Source organism: Peromyscus leucopus, chromosome 3 (assembly GCF_004664715.2).
Source record: "Peromyscus leucopus breed LL Stock chromosome 3, UCI_PerLeu_2.1, whole genome shotgun sequence".
Taxonomy (NCBI): Eukaryota; Metazoa; Chordata; class Mammalia; order Rodentia; family Cricetidae; genus Peromyscus; species Peromyscus leucopus.
The window spans coordinates 142,156,005-142,172,218 of NC_051065.1; the positions used below are offsets into that span (position 1 = coordinate 142,156,005).

At 41.0% G+C, this 16,214-nt stretch overlaps 1 protein-coding gene across 1 annotated transcript; it reads right to left on the bottom strand.

Moving 5' to 3' along the window:
* Positions 1 to 2,498: 2,498 nt before the first annotated feature.
* Positions 2,499 to 12,307, bottom strand: LOC114701420 (C-type lectin domain family 2 member D11-like). Its single transcript, XM_028881507.2, has 5 exons — positions 12,226 to 12,307; positions 5,701 to 5,826; positions 4,484 to 4,659; positions 3,791 to 3,897; positions 2,499 to 2,901 (listed from the first exon to the last, which is right to left on the bottom strand). Exons 1-5 carry the CDS (start codon positions 12,290 to 12,292, stop codon positions 2,757 to 2,759), a joined length of 621 nt encoding a protein of 206 aa, XP_028737340.1. The 5' UTR covers positions 12,293 to 12,307; the 3' UTR covers positions 2,499 to 2,756.
* Between the last annotated feature and the right edge of the window lie 3,907 nt (positions 12,308 to 16,214).

Genomic DNA, 16,214 nt, shown 5'->3' on the forward strand with positions numbered 1-16,214 from the left:
AACCAGTACTCAGAAGGCAGAGGCAGGGAGATCTCTGAGTTCAAAGACAGCCTGGTCTACAGAGTGAGACTCTGTCTCAAAAAAGAGAAAGAAGAAAGAAAAAGATTGATTTACTATATGCTTTTTTAGATGATTCATTTAACTACTGGTAAATTCTGTTGCCTATAAGAAAGTTGTTTGAACAGCTCACTGGCAACTTGTAGGGGGATTCCTTAGAAGGGCCAATGCTCTTCAAAACTTACTGTTTCTTTCAGAATTATTTCCAAAGAGCAATGGAAGAAAACTTGTCATGTATTTACTATGAGCCAGATGGAGACACTGCTAAGACATTTTCCTGGGTCATCTCATCTGAATCTTAGGATTTGGAATAAGTAGACCTAATTTTTTTTCAAGTCTACTTCATACAAGATTTTTGGGTCAGCTAAGACATTCACCTATCAAATTTCTTTTGTAGGTTAAGTTCACACCATTTAATGATATAAAATAATTATTTTAGAAATATATCTTTCTTTGTCAGGAACTTAGCTGAAACTAACCAGTCTCACAGCAAAAATTGTGAGAATATGGTTCATTCCATGGGTCTACTTTGAAGACTCCTCTTTTGAATACATAGCCAGTCCCTGAGGATGTTTTCTACCTTTCTCTTCAGATGCAGGAAGTAAAGTAGATGGCAAGGAAAACATTTTATTAGGGCTAAATGAAAGGGGGGGCTGAGAAAGTCATTTTCCAGAATAAAATATACTTGTATTCATCTAATAAATAATAAAGCATAGTCTTAAAATAAGCACAATATATTACTCATTTCCACTTTTTTCTTAATTAAATTCATTTATTTACTTTATATACCATTTCCTCCTTCCAATCCTTCCCCCCACCTCTTCATCCCCACCTCTGCTCAATTTCTGTTCAGAGAGGGACAGGTACAAAGCATAGCATTTGCATTTTAAAGCTTACAAAAACTAGCCAGGCGGTGGTGGTGCACGCCTTTAATCCCAGCACTCGAAAGGCAGAGGCAGGCAGATCTCTGAGAGTTCGAGGTCAGCCTAGTCTACAGAAAGAGTTTAGGAGATACATGCTACTTTTGCAAAGCTTACTAAGAAGTGTCAATAAAAAAAAATGGAGGAAGAAGAGAAGGCTGGAGAGATGGCTCAGCAGTTAAGAGCACTTGTTTTTGCAGAAGACCTGGGTTTCATTCTCAGTACCTATGTGCCCACTCACATCAGTCTATAGCTCCAATTCCAAGGAGCTGATGCCCTCTGATCTCTGCCAGCTCTGGCAGTGTGCATGTATACATATACACACACACATATATAAACAAATAGACATAAAAGAAGTAGATATAAAAGTGTTTTTGAACAGAACAAGAGGGAGAGGAAGGGATGAAGAGATCAAGAGATGCTATGTAACCTGGTATTTCATCCTTTTTGGGACTCATCAGTACAGTGTAGCTACTCTATAAAGACTTTAAATATGTTGTTTTTAGGGTCCAATAATATGCACACTATTGAGAGATTAATTATTGAATGCTGGATGAGTTTAACTAACTGCCATTTGATGTGAAGTAAATCCAATCAAATGGGGAAACTAAAAATGGCATTTGTTTACAAGATGTACTTAGAACTGTATAATTGAAAACTAGAGAAACATTTTGACAATATCGCTAATGTTTTAAATTGCAGAGTATAAAGTAAATCTTAGTTTTAAATACTTTTTAAATTCTTCTATATGTTGGAATGAATTTTGAAAAGAATGTATTGTGTGTTGTCCCCCCCCTCCCCCAAATTATGGGATGCTGCAAATGGATTCTCATCTTCCCTATCATTGTTAAAGCATTCCCATACTTTCCGTCCCCACTTGTGAATCTGTGACCCTCCTTTTTCAACCCATAAGTAGCTGGGATTACAGGTGTTGTCACAACACCAGCCGGCCATTCTGCTTTTCTTTTCTTTTTTCCAAAACAGGGTGTCTCTGTGTAGCCTTGGCTGTCCTACAACTCACTTTGTAGACCAAGCTGGCCTCGAACTCACAGAGATCTACTTGCCTTTGCTTCCTGAGTGCTGGGACTAAAGGCATATGCCACCACTGCCTGACGCTTTTCATTATGAAATTCCAAGGGCAAGTGCACTTTGGGGAACTCATTTTGGTGGCCTGACATTTGTGTGGCTGGCTCTGTCTGTAGGCCCCTCTCAGTGGGAAAAGGTTTATAACTGATGCATGAACTGGCTTTTTGGAGCCTACCCACTAAGATGGGATACCTCCTTCAGCCTTGATGCAGAGGGGAGGGGCTTGGCCCTGCCTCAACTTGATGTGCCAGACCTTGTGGATGCTCCATGGGAGGCCTTACTCTCTCTAAGGAGCTGATGGGGGAATGGCATGGGGGAGGTGGAGGGGAAGCAGGAGGAGGGGAGGGAGGGGGAACTGTGGTTGATATGTAAAATGAAAAAAAGTAAAATAAAATGATATATCTAAAATAAATAAACAAATAAATTCAAAAGGTGGACGGTCTACACAAAAACTTCATATCATAAAAGTGGGGTTCACTAACATTAATTGTACTTTAGGCTTAAGATATGAGTGTCAACACCTATTTTAGACTCGTCTATGTTCTTCTAAACTCCTGTGTGTACAGTTCTCCAAGATGGGTTTCATTTGTGATGCGGAGAAATATTAACAGTTCCTTTTGATAACAATGTTGGCAAATGGGCGACAGAGTAGCAACTGTAGATACCAGGTTACAAAGCATCTCTTAGGAAAGACTAGAAAGGAGAAAACGGAATTTGGCATTGGAGGGTATAGCTGTTGGGCTTGCTACAGATCCATCTCCTGTCTGCATAGACCCGGGCACTGCTGATGCCATTGTTGTTCAGGTAAGCATGTTCTTCCACTCCTCGGATGGGAACCCTGAAAATAAACCCAAAACAGTAGATCTGTAGAGCGCAGAACTGCATTCCCCCCCCCCCCCCGCAATGAAATCTTGCCTGTCTCCACTGCTTGTAATATGAATCAAAGGAAGGCAGAGCCCAGGAGGAATCATCTGCACAAGATTTACACCTAGTGACTTTTACATGCTCAGGGTTTGATTTGAACACCACACCTTTGTCATTCGTCCATGTTGAACCCTGAACTGTGTGTACAAAGCACTGGACTGGTGCTTGTTGCCATGTTCAAATAAACTACAGCCATGGGTGGCCTCACTGAGGATGATTTTCAATTCTGTTTTGAAGCATTTTACATATGGGGAAACCCACTTAGTAAATTGCTGAAAGGGCTTTAATGATGGACAAGACTGGGTCTGTGATCTACCATTCCAGTATAATGGCTCCATTCAAAACAGCTATGCTCACATCCAAGAACTGTCTTGGGTGCGCTCTGATTACAAGACGTCAGAGGAGGTTTCCGATGTTCTTAGAGTCTCTGCTTCTGTGAACCGGTGCAGCCATGCACACAGTGGACTGATAAGCCTCAGGCTAGCACTTCTGCAGTGACTTCCTGAGGTTTCAGAGCTCTCATTGACCATCTGAGATTCTGTCTACATTCCAAACAGGGCATTTATCAACAACAAAAATGTTTAAATTGGTGCAGGAGCAGACAAGAGCTACCTCATATGCCGTCATCATGATAAAGATTTTGAGTAAAATCACACTAAGTAAAGGTTTTAAAAATGATGCCGAATATACCTCCGAGGCAGTACCATTGGCTTCACATGCCACAGCCTTCATCTTTCATAACCACAGCTCACACAAACACAACACATGAACACGGTAGAAGGAAAAGTGGTTTTAAAACATACGAGCTGTTATATTCAGTGTTGTCTGTCCATCTCCAAGGGTGCTCTGGTGAGTTCCTGCGCAGGCCAATCCAGTAGTCAAAAGTCCCTTTGTATCTCATCAGGAAATTCTGTCATAAAACATGCAAAGCGAATATATGTGTGTCTCTGTTTCAGATGACCCTTGAGTGTCCCCACCCCACAGCTTCCTCTTTAGATGACAGAAGGGTGTAACTGAGGGACACAGACTTGGGAGCCATAATAGCCCTCAGTTCTCCGTGGATCCAGTTGACAGCTATAATTCATAAGTACCTCATTTGAGTTAAAGTACCGATTTTAATGGCAGATCCCTCTGTGGTTGGGGTAGTTTCTGGTTAAGCCTCTCCTTGCTGTTATTAACAGTTATCACCTTCAGGATGCAACATATGGTGGCTTGGAGCAAAATGTTCATGAGACCATCAGGTATCTCAGTAAAATGGCATATCTGGGATTCCAGATTGACTATGAGCACTACATGAGAGAATGTTTCTTGAATGTCTGTCTCAGGGCTCCAATCAGAAGTGTCACCATCAGCAAATGACACACACTCACATGTTCCCCATGTCTCCATCTGTGTGGGGTGGGATCCTTCCTCGTGCCTCATCTTTAACCACTCTACCTCAAGGCAATACACATTCAACAGAACAAACAACAAACCAATTCCCGGTCCTTTCTTACCAGCTCCTCCAGGCTGTCAAATCGAGCTAGCTGGGCCTCCAGTTCCATGCAGAAGGTCTGGCTGAATGTCCAATTACTTGTATTTTCAGAAAAATAAAAACATTTACTCCCAAATCCAATCCAATCTCTTGGGCAAGCAGCATAGGTATTTTTGATTGAGACTTGTTCTTTGTTTTCTAGAATTTGGACAATAAAATGAATTATAACAAGAATTGGCATAGCCTACTAAGCTCAGCTATGAGGTGTGAATGTGACTGTAGTTTTCCTAACTGATCTGTGGAAATCCTCTCCTTAGCATGATGGTCCTTTATCTAAAAACATCCCATCTAGGGGCTGTGCCCCAATCTCTCTGGGTGCTCACAGAAAATAGAGCTCCCAGGAAGTGAATTTCTATATCATCACTTTTTGTGCTTTATGATTGTTCACTGCAGTAGGAGTTGCTAGAGCAACAAGCACTCTGTATGGACACCGACTTTGACAGTCAGACTGATAATTGAGGTAACAGGAGGACTATTGGGAAGGTTGTATACACAGTGTGGATGTGTTGACTAAGGGATTGTTCATATCTTGGAATACATTGCTGGCCTGTTAGAGAGCACAGTCTGCCATAGCCTAGCACCTTTCTCTACAAGCTCAACAATATAGAACTCCCTCCCGCTCCAACAGAACTTCCTGCTCTCTACCTGACCTTGTCTGGAGGATGTCCCAGAGGTCAGGTAGAGAGCAGGAAGTTCTGTTGGAGGAGTAGGGAGTTCTATATTGTTGATCATTTCAAAAACCTTTCATTAAATACTTTCAAAATACAATTGAACATGGTAACTAAAACCATGGGTAATGGCGAGAGGTGCTGTATCTTCCTGACCATATTACTCTTCTCTGTTCTCATACTTCCTTAAGGTTCCTCCTTTAGGTATTGCTCTCCTTGTTCTCCACCTTGAATAGTTCCCCCAAGTAGACATATATCTCCTGCATCTTTCTGGAGGTTGTTGAATGCCATCTTCCCAGGGATGCTGAGCCTGGCCTCCTGTGCACACCACAGCCTGTGCTGTTCCTTCACTGCATCTTCCTGCTAGACCCCAAGTTCCTAGAGAACAGGAATTTCCAGTGAGTTTTCTCTCCAGCCCTCCCCACAGTGCCTGGCTCACAGTGGTCAGTAAGTCTAAGTGACAACGTGGATGTGGACAGAAAGCTGCAGAATCTGGAGATGAGTCACTCACCTGACAATGCAACAGACAGTGCAATTACAGCTGCACTGAGGATGGCGATCACTGCATAACAGCAGTAGAGCTTAGCAGGGGACTCGGGGGAGATGATCCTGAGACATTTTCCTTGGAGCTTTTTACCTGAAAACGTAAGTATGAGAGTATCAATCTCAAGAACCTTTTAGGGAAAAAGATAAATTTGCCCAGAATCATCTGTAGGTCTGGCTTGTACTCCCCTGTTGCAAATGCCCTCCGTGGGAGGTCTTGATTCATAAATGATGTCCTTGGCTTACAGAAGACTGGAGGAAAGGGAAACAGAATTGTTGCCTTCCAGTTATTGAACTAAAAGCCAATAAAGGAGCAAGAAATAGAAATAGTGAAGATTAGGATAAAAAAGAATCAACAACAAAAACCACCCATTGTTCTAGTTCCATAAGAACAGACTGGCTAGGACTGAGGGATCAACAAGAGACTGGAGAGCTGGCTGAGAAGTTAAGAACAGTTGTTGTTCTTCTAGAGAACCCAAGTTTGGCTCCCAGCTCCTACATGCAGCAGCTCATGACTGCCTGTGTATCTCCTGCTCCAGTCAAAGAGACAGACAGGTTGGTACACTTATGCATTTCCAGTGTTAAAGAGGCAGAAGCTGGAGAGTCAGGAGTTCAAGGCCAGCCTTGACTACATAAGGAGGTTGAGGCCAACCTGGACTACATAAGGATCAGTTTCAAAGAACCTAGTAAATAAATAAATTAATAAACACACACATAAATTTAATGGAACATAGTGACATAATTAATGGGTGAAATATGGGAGCATTTTAACAAGTTTGTCAAAATCGTGTGGAAAAAAATTATTAGTCCAAAATAACAAAAACTCTCAGCAAGTTAGAAATTGAAGGAACTCTTCCCAACACATTTATGGATATAGGGCATTTCAAAGAAATAAATAAGGCATTTATTTATTGTATTCATTTTAAACTTATTTTTACTTTATGCATATGTCTGCATATATGTCTGTGATGCAGAATATTTGTACACTGAGATGTGTCTTTGCTAAGGGACATTCTGTTGGTTTAATAAAGAGATGAATGGCCAATAGCTATTTAGGAGAGATAGGTAGGATTTCTGAGGAGAGAAAGAAAGAGAAGAAGAAATCAAGATGCCAACAAAACGCTGAGAGAGTTGGACATACAGAACGAAAGAAAGGTAAAAAGCTACAAGGCAAAACATAGATTAATAGAAATGGGTAAACTTAAGTAAAAAGAGCTAGTTAAAAACAAGCCTAAGCTAATGCCAAGCTTTCACAATTAATAAGAAGACTCTATGTCATTATTTGGGAGCTGGAGAAACGAAGAAAGACTCGTTACATGTCTGAGCATGGTGTGCATGCTTGATCTACAAGGAGACCAGAAAAGGATGTTGAAACTGGAATTACAGACAGTTGTGAAGGTACTAGGAGCTAAACCTGGGTCCTCTGTAAGAGCAGCCAATGCTTTTAAGCATGTGCCATCTCTCTCCAGGACAAGATAACTTTCAAATTGCATGAAAATGCAAAAGAAGTAGTCTTGTTGAGCAGTTTAGAAAAAAAGAAGCCAAATTTGCAGAAATGACACCACCTAATCACAGAGCGACAGAAACAAAGACATAAAAAGTACGGTTTTGGCAAAAGTATAGATGCATAAACCAAAAGAACGGACAGAAAACCAAAACAACTTGAGAAACAAGTCAAACATGTGGGCCTGACATTTAACTGAGTTGGACATATTGGGGAGATGAGGTTTGATGGAGGAATGTCTTTCTGTATTCTGAGAATAAGTGTTGCTCTGATTGGTTGATAAGTAAAGCCGGTTGGCCTATGGCAAGGCAGCTTAGAGGTAGGCAGGAAATTCAAAGAGCGAGCCAAGAAGAAGGCGCAGAGAGACGCCAGCGAGACGCCCAAGGAGCAACATGTGATGGGACGCAGGTAAAGCCACGGAACATGTGGTAATACATAGATTAATAGTTATGGGCTAATTTAAGATACAGAGCTAGCTAGTTAAAAGCTTAAGCCATGGCCATGCAGTTATAATTAATATAACCCTTTGTATGTTTACTTGAGACCGCAAGTGGGAGAGATTTGTCCCCGACCTCCGGCAGGCCGGGAAACAGGAAAACTTCTGGCAACAGAGGTTACTGCATGCCATCATCTCAGGAGGCTGATCTTTGTGCACACTGAATGCTGTTCCACTCTTACGTCTTCCTGTGTGCGCCTTCTGCCTATACACCTAGACAATCTGTATCCATGTGCTAAAAGCTCACTTCTCCTACCTCCTATAAAATGTTATCCAAGCATGAAGCCTAGGACTATAAAACTATCTGAGGAAAAGAGAAAAGAAAAATCTCTGTGAACTAGTCTTGAACAGAAATGTCTCAGGTATAATACCAATATACTTATCCACCTTATAGAAAACGGAACACTTGGATTTGGGCCTAATTAAGAAAACCTCTTCTCTGAGTCCTGCAAAAGGAATTTGAAAAACAATTTTTTTGCAAGACATAGATCAAAAAGAAGTTGTATCCCAAGAGTTCTGAGAATTCATTGGTTTAAAAAAGAGAAAGAGAGGAAGAATAAAAGTGAGTCAAATACTTGAACACTGGCTAACAAAGATCGTGCATTAAATATGCTCAGTGTTACCAGGTTTGAGAAAAGACAGTTGAAAAACATCATCAGTTTGTTAAAATGAGAATACACTTACTATATGCCCTGGCCCTGCTACCCACATATTCCCACAAGAGAAATGAAAACCCATGTTTCCACTAAAAAATAAAATCTACATGTGAATATTGACAGTAACTCTGGAGATTCTTGTTTAAAAAAATTAAATTTTTTTTTAAAATTCACATCTTGCAACAAGCCAAATATCCTCCAACTTTGACAATGTAAATCAATTTTACTGAGCAGTGTGGGTAGGACATTCAAAAGGAAAAATTGCAGCATATGCTTGCTCCTGCCCATCTCTCACACTGTCCAAATGTTTCTTAGGCTTAGGTCATCAAGAGTTCTAGAGCAATGAGCTATAAAAACAGCTCTTCTGAGCCTATCTTGAGAATCTGATTACAGAGTTATGGGGTTTTTGTTTGTTTGTTTGTTTGTTTTCTTTTTTCTCTTCTTCTTTTTTTTTTTTTATAGCTCCATCTGTCACTAAATTGTTTCTGCTTGAGCTAGTCTAATCCACAAGTTTTCCCATTGGCTTTTCTTAATCTTCTGCAAAATAAAAGCAGATGTATTATGAGCTGCTTTTATATTTCTGAATCCAGAACTATTCATGGACCAATTATGCTTGGAACAGAAATCTAAGACCAACTATTTGTATTTGACACACAAGTGTCACATGTGGATGACTACCAGACTGTAAGAATCTATGTGAACAGCTTCTGGAAAAGGAAATGTCAGGTCAGGGGTGGCCATGGTTTGGGAAAAGAGGAAGCGAGTGTCAGGGAAGAATCTGCAATGGGCCTCAGAGGAATTTGGGTGGAGCTATAAGTCTATATTTCACTGTGATGGAGACATTATGAGTATATGTTTTCAAAACTCAGAAATGTACACCAAGTGAATGAATTTTACTGAATATAAACTATACTTTTTTAAAAAAAAAAGTTTCCACTGACTTTAACCACTATATTTGCTCATTTTCATATATCTCCAAGTGAGAAGAGAGTTTATGCTTAAACTAATAAGAAAGACAATACTTAGGACTACAGGATTGTAAGCATTATACAATGACCTTTGGATTTTGACTACATATGAAGTTCTCAAACTTCATTTTTTTGTTGTTTATATTCGACAAAAATGTCTTTAGAAACTCAATTATCATGATTTCCATTTTTTTTTTATTTCTACTAAGATGATATCAAAGCATCTTTTAATGTTCCCAATAATGGCCCATTAGTTTTACTGGTCTCCTGAAGGTCCATTCATCTATAAGTCCTCATGTTTTCTTCTCTTCTCTTCTATTTTTTAACATTTAAAAACAAAGCATTTACTATAGGGAATTGCAAGCCTATACAAAAATAGAGAAAACAATATGCTAAATTCTCATGTGCTCACTACCCAGCTCCATGTCTGCATGTGAGAAACTGATTTTCATTAGCTTTCTGTTCCTCCTGTCACCCCCATCTTCAAGATTACTTCTTAAAACATAACAGATGTCTAAACACCTTCAAATTTGAAATATCAAGGCTTACCTATGATTTCTGAGTTTTGCATCATGCTTAGAACCTCTTCCAAGTTCTGATTAAATAATATATACTCCTAGCTAATTCCTCTAACTGATGAGCAGAGTTAGACTTTCAATGTCTGATTAACTTTACTCAATGTGTCACCCAGATCTACCCATGTTATCACAAAAGACATTGTCTCATCCTCTCTTATAGTACGTATCACAATTTCCCCCATTTATTCACTGCAAGATGCAGGTGGGTTCCATGTGCAGGTTACTGTGAATAGTGTTACATTACACACTCAGGTATAAATATCTCTTACCGGTTTGGGAGAGTAGAGAGGAAGGAGGCAATATTTGCTATAAAGAGATTATCAACTCTGGTATCAAAGCACAGTAGGAAAGAGGTCACTATAATGTATAGTGTTTCTGAAAACAGCTGAGGGAGTTTCTAATGTAGTCAGTCTCCTTAATGAAACAATAAAAGGGTGTGCTAATTGTAAAATGTCAATTTAAAAAAGAAGAAGAAAGAAAAGAAAAAAGAAAAAGAACCAAAATGAAGAGTTTGGGATTGTGTTAAAGAACAATACCTGATACATCTTCTAGAAGAAACTTTAAGCATCTAATCACCCAGGTTCCAACAGGATGCCATACCAGACATTTCTAATACGTTATTAACAGGAAGGCTTACTGATAATCCTCTGTATTTATAGTGGTATAACGTCTGATACTGTCATTTTCATTTTGATATATAAAAGGTAATTTTTTCCCTTCCACTGAATTCCAACAGGATTTCATAGCAGACATTTCTTATACGTTATTAACAGCAAGATTTACTGAGAATCCTCTGTATTTACAGCGGTATAACGTCTGATACTGTCTTCTTCATTTTGATACATAAATGGTAAATTTTTTTTCTTCCACCTTTCTCATAGTGTATACACATGTATCTCCTTCTAAATTCAAATGCCTCCCACAGCACAGTTAGAACATAAATTTCACATCTTTATTAGGAAGCAATATTAGAAATGATCTCTCAAAAAACAAACAAATGAAATATTGCTGATCTGATTTTTAGCTTTATTTAAAAGAAAAAAAAAAAAGCCAGGTGGTGGTTGCTCAAGCCTTTAATCCCAGCACTCAGGAGGCAGAGGTAGGCTGGCAGATCTCTGAGTTTGAGGTCAGCCTGGTCTACAGAGTGAGGTCCAGAACAGCCAGGGCTACACAGAGAAACCCTGTCTTGAAAGAAAAAAAGAGTTGCTTCACTCACAGAACCAGTTATGGTTTCAACAGAGTGGAGTTTCAAATGCCTTCAGTTATACAACAGCTGCCCTTCGGGCGGAAGCTCCACATTAGCAGCAGGTATGTTCCCATTGGCTAAGTATCTGGTTTCAAAAGTCAACCCTGCTGGGGCAAAGGGAGCAGGAATTATCAGCCAGCTTGGGATATAGTATGAGACTTTCTCAAAGAATCAATCAACAGCAGACTGTAGCAGCAACATCAATAGTTAATATTAATAATAACAGTAATAATTTCAGTTAGAAGAATACTTGGTGTAAGTAATAAGCGTTAACATTTGTCATGAATTTTGTATTTTGGTAAATATCAGTCTTGTTTTCTCAAAATCCAATATTCTTTCCCTAAATGAAAAAAAAATAAGGTGAAGGAACAGGGAAGAAGGAAAAAGAATGAAATATAATGAAACATAGACATTTTCAAAATGCAAGAAAACACCATCTTGCTTCCTTTCTGAAGACTGAAGTAGAAAATCCTATTATATTCTCTCTCCATAATTTACAATGAGTTCAAAATGCAAAGGATTTAGTCCTGGATGGGGTCAGCCTCCCGCCCCATGCCTCCTCCTTGCATTCCTTTTTTTCTTTACAGTGGATCTGCAAAACAAAAACCCCAGCTTCCCAGGCAACTTCTGTCATTATGCACTTTGCGAAGCTATTGTTTGAATTTGCCTTTGCTATGAGACCAGTAGAGCAGGCATGTTCCACAGGAACTTGGTGCAATTCACCGGAGTGTATTTTACCAGAGCCCAGGGAAACGAGTGCACTAGAACGCTAAGTACAAAGAAAAAAAGCCGTGGCGCCGGCTTTTGTAAGGTAATCCACTGCTCATTTCTCTTGTGCGAGAACTATTTAAGTATTATATGCTCCAATGGAATAACTAATGTAACAACCTCTTAGCTAAATTCCTCTCTGCGTTTTCTGGTTCTGCAGCGAACCACTGTGACAGGCTTGAGGTTCAGCTCCTCTGCCCTCCCCGGTCCGGTCCCGTCCCTGGCAAAGCACCTCTCCGCTCTCGTAGTGCGGTTCAAAAATGCATTAAATACATACCCTCCTTCAGGCGGTCTGTGGTACTGAGCATGCCCACAGAAGCCTCTGCAGTCTCTGCAGTACACATCTCGGAGCCTAGACACTGCTGCAGCCACAGGAAGACAGAAACTTAGCAGCTGAGAGGAAGAAATACCGTTCAGGGGACGGTTGGCCCCGCCTGGGTGTTATTGCAGTTCGCTCCTCCAATTACCAGTCCTTCCGCGTGCTATCCACACAGCCAGGCAGTGATCTATTGGATAGGTGAGAGCCCTATGTTGCTACAAGTCTGAGTTTTGAGATTATCGCTTAAGAAGGGTCACCAGGGCCAGGTCAGAGGATTCTGTGTGCTAAGGATCCAGAGACTGAATCTCTAGGAGACAGAGTCGGGACGGAGAGAGCTGAAGTGAACACACTTCTCGCCTCTCTGGCAATAAGAGACGTTTATTCTGAAGCCAATTATGAGAGACCAGGACCCAGGACCATGGATTCAGGCTGTCTCATACGACAGGCTCCAATCTGGAGATGTTTTTGTTGGTGGTGTGGGGACAGATACCTCCCACTGCCACCGTCGGCAGTGAAAGAAATGCCTCTACCTTTTTAATGCTGCGTCCTTTTAACACAGTTGTTCATGCTGTGGTGACCCCCAACCATAAAATTATTTCATTGCTACTGTAATTTTGTTATTGTTATGAATCAGAATGCAAATATTGATATGCAGGATATGTGCACCCCCCTGAAATGGCCGTTCGACCCCCCAAAGGGGTCACAACCCACAGGTTGAGAATCTCTGCTCTAGGTTTTCAGGGATCTTTGACTCAAACCAAAGCTAGGTTCATAGCTTTGATGCCAAAAAGAATTTCAGGACCAGACAGTTTATGAAGCAGAGTTGGATTTTTTCTAAGATTTATTTGTATTATATTTAATTATATGTATGTGAGTGGGACTGGCTATGGGTCTGTGCCTGTGAGTGCAGGTGCCTCCAGGGGTCAGAAGAGGGCGTCACAGTGCTCCAGAGATGGAATCGCAGGCTTGAAGAGTTTGGATTTAGAATGTAGATACCCCAGGCATGTAGCAACGGAATATCATCATCCTCAAGAATAAGAAATTTAGCATTATTTTTTATCATTTAGAAACATATGCCAAGGAAAATTGTAAACATCTCAGAAAAATTTTAAAATAAAAATATTTGGGTGATGGGTATGGTAGTACATGACGCTGATCCTATAACTGGGGGGTCTATGACAGGTGGATCTCTATGAGTTCATGGCTAGCCTGGTCTACATAGGGAGCTCCAGGCCAGCCAAGGTTAAGTTAAAAAAATACTAAAAATTTAATATATTAATTATATAAAATATAATATATAATCAATACAGTAGTGTAAAATATTAAATATAAATGTATACTATCAAAATATGAGTTAATAGAAATGCAGTCAGAGAGGTTTTGAACACAGTTATTTGGGGTACTCAACTGTCAATGTAGTTGGAGATGAGTGTCACCCAGATTTTCTGATGTCCAAATATATTGCAGGATATTTGTTTACACTGTGTGAAAATGTGTCTGTGCTTTGCCTTACCTGCCTAAGGCACCTGAACAGCCAATAGCTAGGTGAGAGAGAATAGTCAGGATTTCTGGGGAGAGAGAGGAACGCTGAGAGCAAGAAAGGAAGAGATGCCAGCGAGATGAGGAGGGAGTTGGACACACAGAATGGTGAAGAGGTAAAAAGCCACGTGGTAGAATGAAGATTGATAGAAATGGGTTAAGTTGTAAGAGCTAGTTGGGAAGAAGCCTAAGCTAAAGGCCAGAATTTCATAATTAATAATAAGCCTCTATGTCATTATTGGGAGCTGGTGGTTCCAAAAGGAAGTCTGACCAGAACGTCCTGTTCACAAGCAGTTATTTCCTCAGACGTCAGCACAAGTTTGAGGTACAAAACAAGAACATAAGAGGTTATCTCCTGAGGTTTTAGAGCACAGGAGGTATTAAAAGTAACCCGACACCATCTTTTCCTCTAGGCTGAAGGCAATCTTTGATTGGTGTCTTTAACTAATGAAATTGCCTGGTTTTGGTCCTCCTTCATTTCTTCATCTTCAGGAACTCATGATAGAAAGACTCTGTAACCAATTTGACTCTTTAGTCATAATTCTTGTCCTTTTGGCTGTGAATCTAGCCATTCACGGACAAATCATTTCTCCAACCCTTAGTTCTAAGGGCGTCGCAAGGTAGGTGCCATTGTAATGAGCAAACAGATGATGGAGGAATGGGAGACAGAGAAACAGAACGATTCATGTGCTGTGGAACGAGGCAGATCTGCAGAAGTGAAGATGGTGAGAAACGAGGACCCAAGGGGGTCCAGCCCCTCCATAGTCCCCTCCCAGGGTCCCAGAAGAATCTGCAACCAGCTGATAATTAACCTTTGAGGATAGGAAATGAATCTACACACACGAAATTCTTTAGTCTACACACTTTATTCTTCTGAGTCAGTTCTCTCTCTACATAGTTTCTATTCTGCTCTCATGTCTAGCTTCCTTCTTGCCTGATTTCTCTCTACATTTATCTGTGGTCCCCTCTAAGTTTCATCTTAATTCCTTCATCTAGTTCTGCCCCATCTAGGTTCTCATCCATCTAGTTCCTTCCCATCTCAGCTCCTCTCCCATCTCCTTTCTCACCTTGTTCTTCCCCATTTGGCTCTTCCTCATCTTCCATCTTGTTCCTCTAGTACTCTCTTCTAGCCCTTTAATCTAGTTCTTCCCCATCTAAGTTCTCTTTTTGCCTCTCTCTCTCCTCCTCTGGTCTCCTTATTCTCTTTGTTCTCCTCAAGTCTCCCCAAGAATCCAGTTATAAACCCAAGCAATAGCAATCCTCTGGCAGGTCACCAGGCTTGAATTCTTACGGGGTCATAAAGGCAAGTAAGAATTTTCCTCAGGTGGTGACCACCAGGCTTTCTTTTACAACCTAAAATGGGAGTGGTAAAAGAGGAGGTCTACTGAGTGCTAATGACCGGTTAGTATGTCAAAATGGGATCTATGTGCTCAGTCTGCATTCCTAGAAGTGGTTAGGTAAGAAGTTAGGGGTCTAATAGTAAGGTTGTATAAGAAAGGAGGGTCTCACCCTATAAGAAATAAAGCTATCCGCCTGGCCTAGGAGACAGGTGTTGTTTCATTTGGTCTTGGGTGCCTGATAGACATTTTAGATAAATACACTGTTAGGAGTTCTTGGAAGCATACAAGAAAATCATTTTAGGAACCAGCTAATATATATGTTATATATATATATATATATATATATATATATATATATATATATATATATCCAGAACCATGCTGATCTGAGTGGCCTATGCTGTCATCAGAGGACATGACGGCATCCAGGCCTGAGCTACTGTCAAGGGCCATGTCGGGTCAAAGGCCCTACAGTAGTCAGGGTCTGTGTTGATGTCCACAACTTCAGTAACCACTGAATGCCTGGGGTCTAGTCACCCAACTGGTGCCGTGCTGATCTGAGTAGCATGTACTACCACTGAGGCCATGCCCTGGATATGACTGAGGACCATGTGGCTCTACCACAGCCAGGATCTGTGTTGATGTTCACGGCTTCTGTTAATACGAAGGCCATGCAAATACGTGGGGTCTGGGCAGTTACCTGAGGCCAGGGGAGGGTCTGAGGGTCATGCTGGAGCTTGGGGCCATATAGATCTGAGTGGCCTGCTCTGACACCCAAAGCCATGGTGACATCCCAGCTGAGGACCATCGAGGTCCGTAGCCCTACTGCAGCCAGGGTCTGTGTTGATGTCCGTGGCTCCTGATACCACCGAAGGCCATGCCAACTTCAGAGGTCTGGGCTGGCAGCTGGGGCCGTATTGGTGTCTGGGGGCCATGCTGCCACAGGGGCCATGCTTATCTGAGTGGCCTGCGCTGCTGCTTGGTGCCATGGTGACATCTGAGCCTGAGCTGTTGTTGAGGACCATGTCTGGGTCTGTGGTCTTACCACAGCTGGAGTCTGTTTTGATG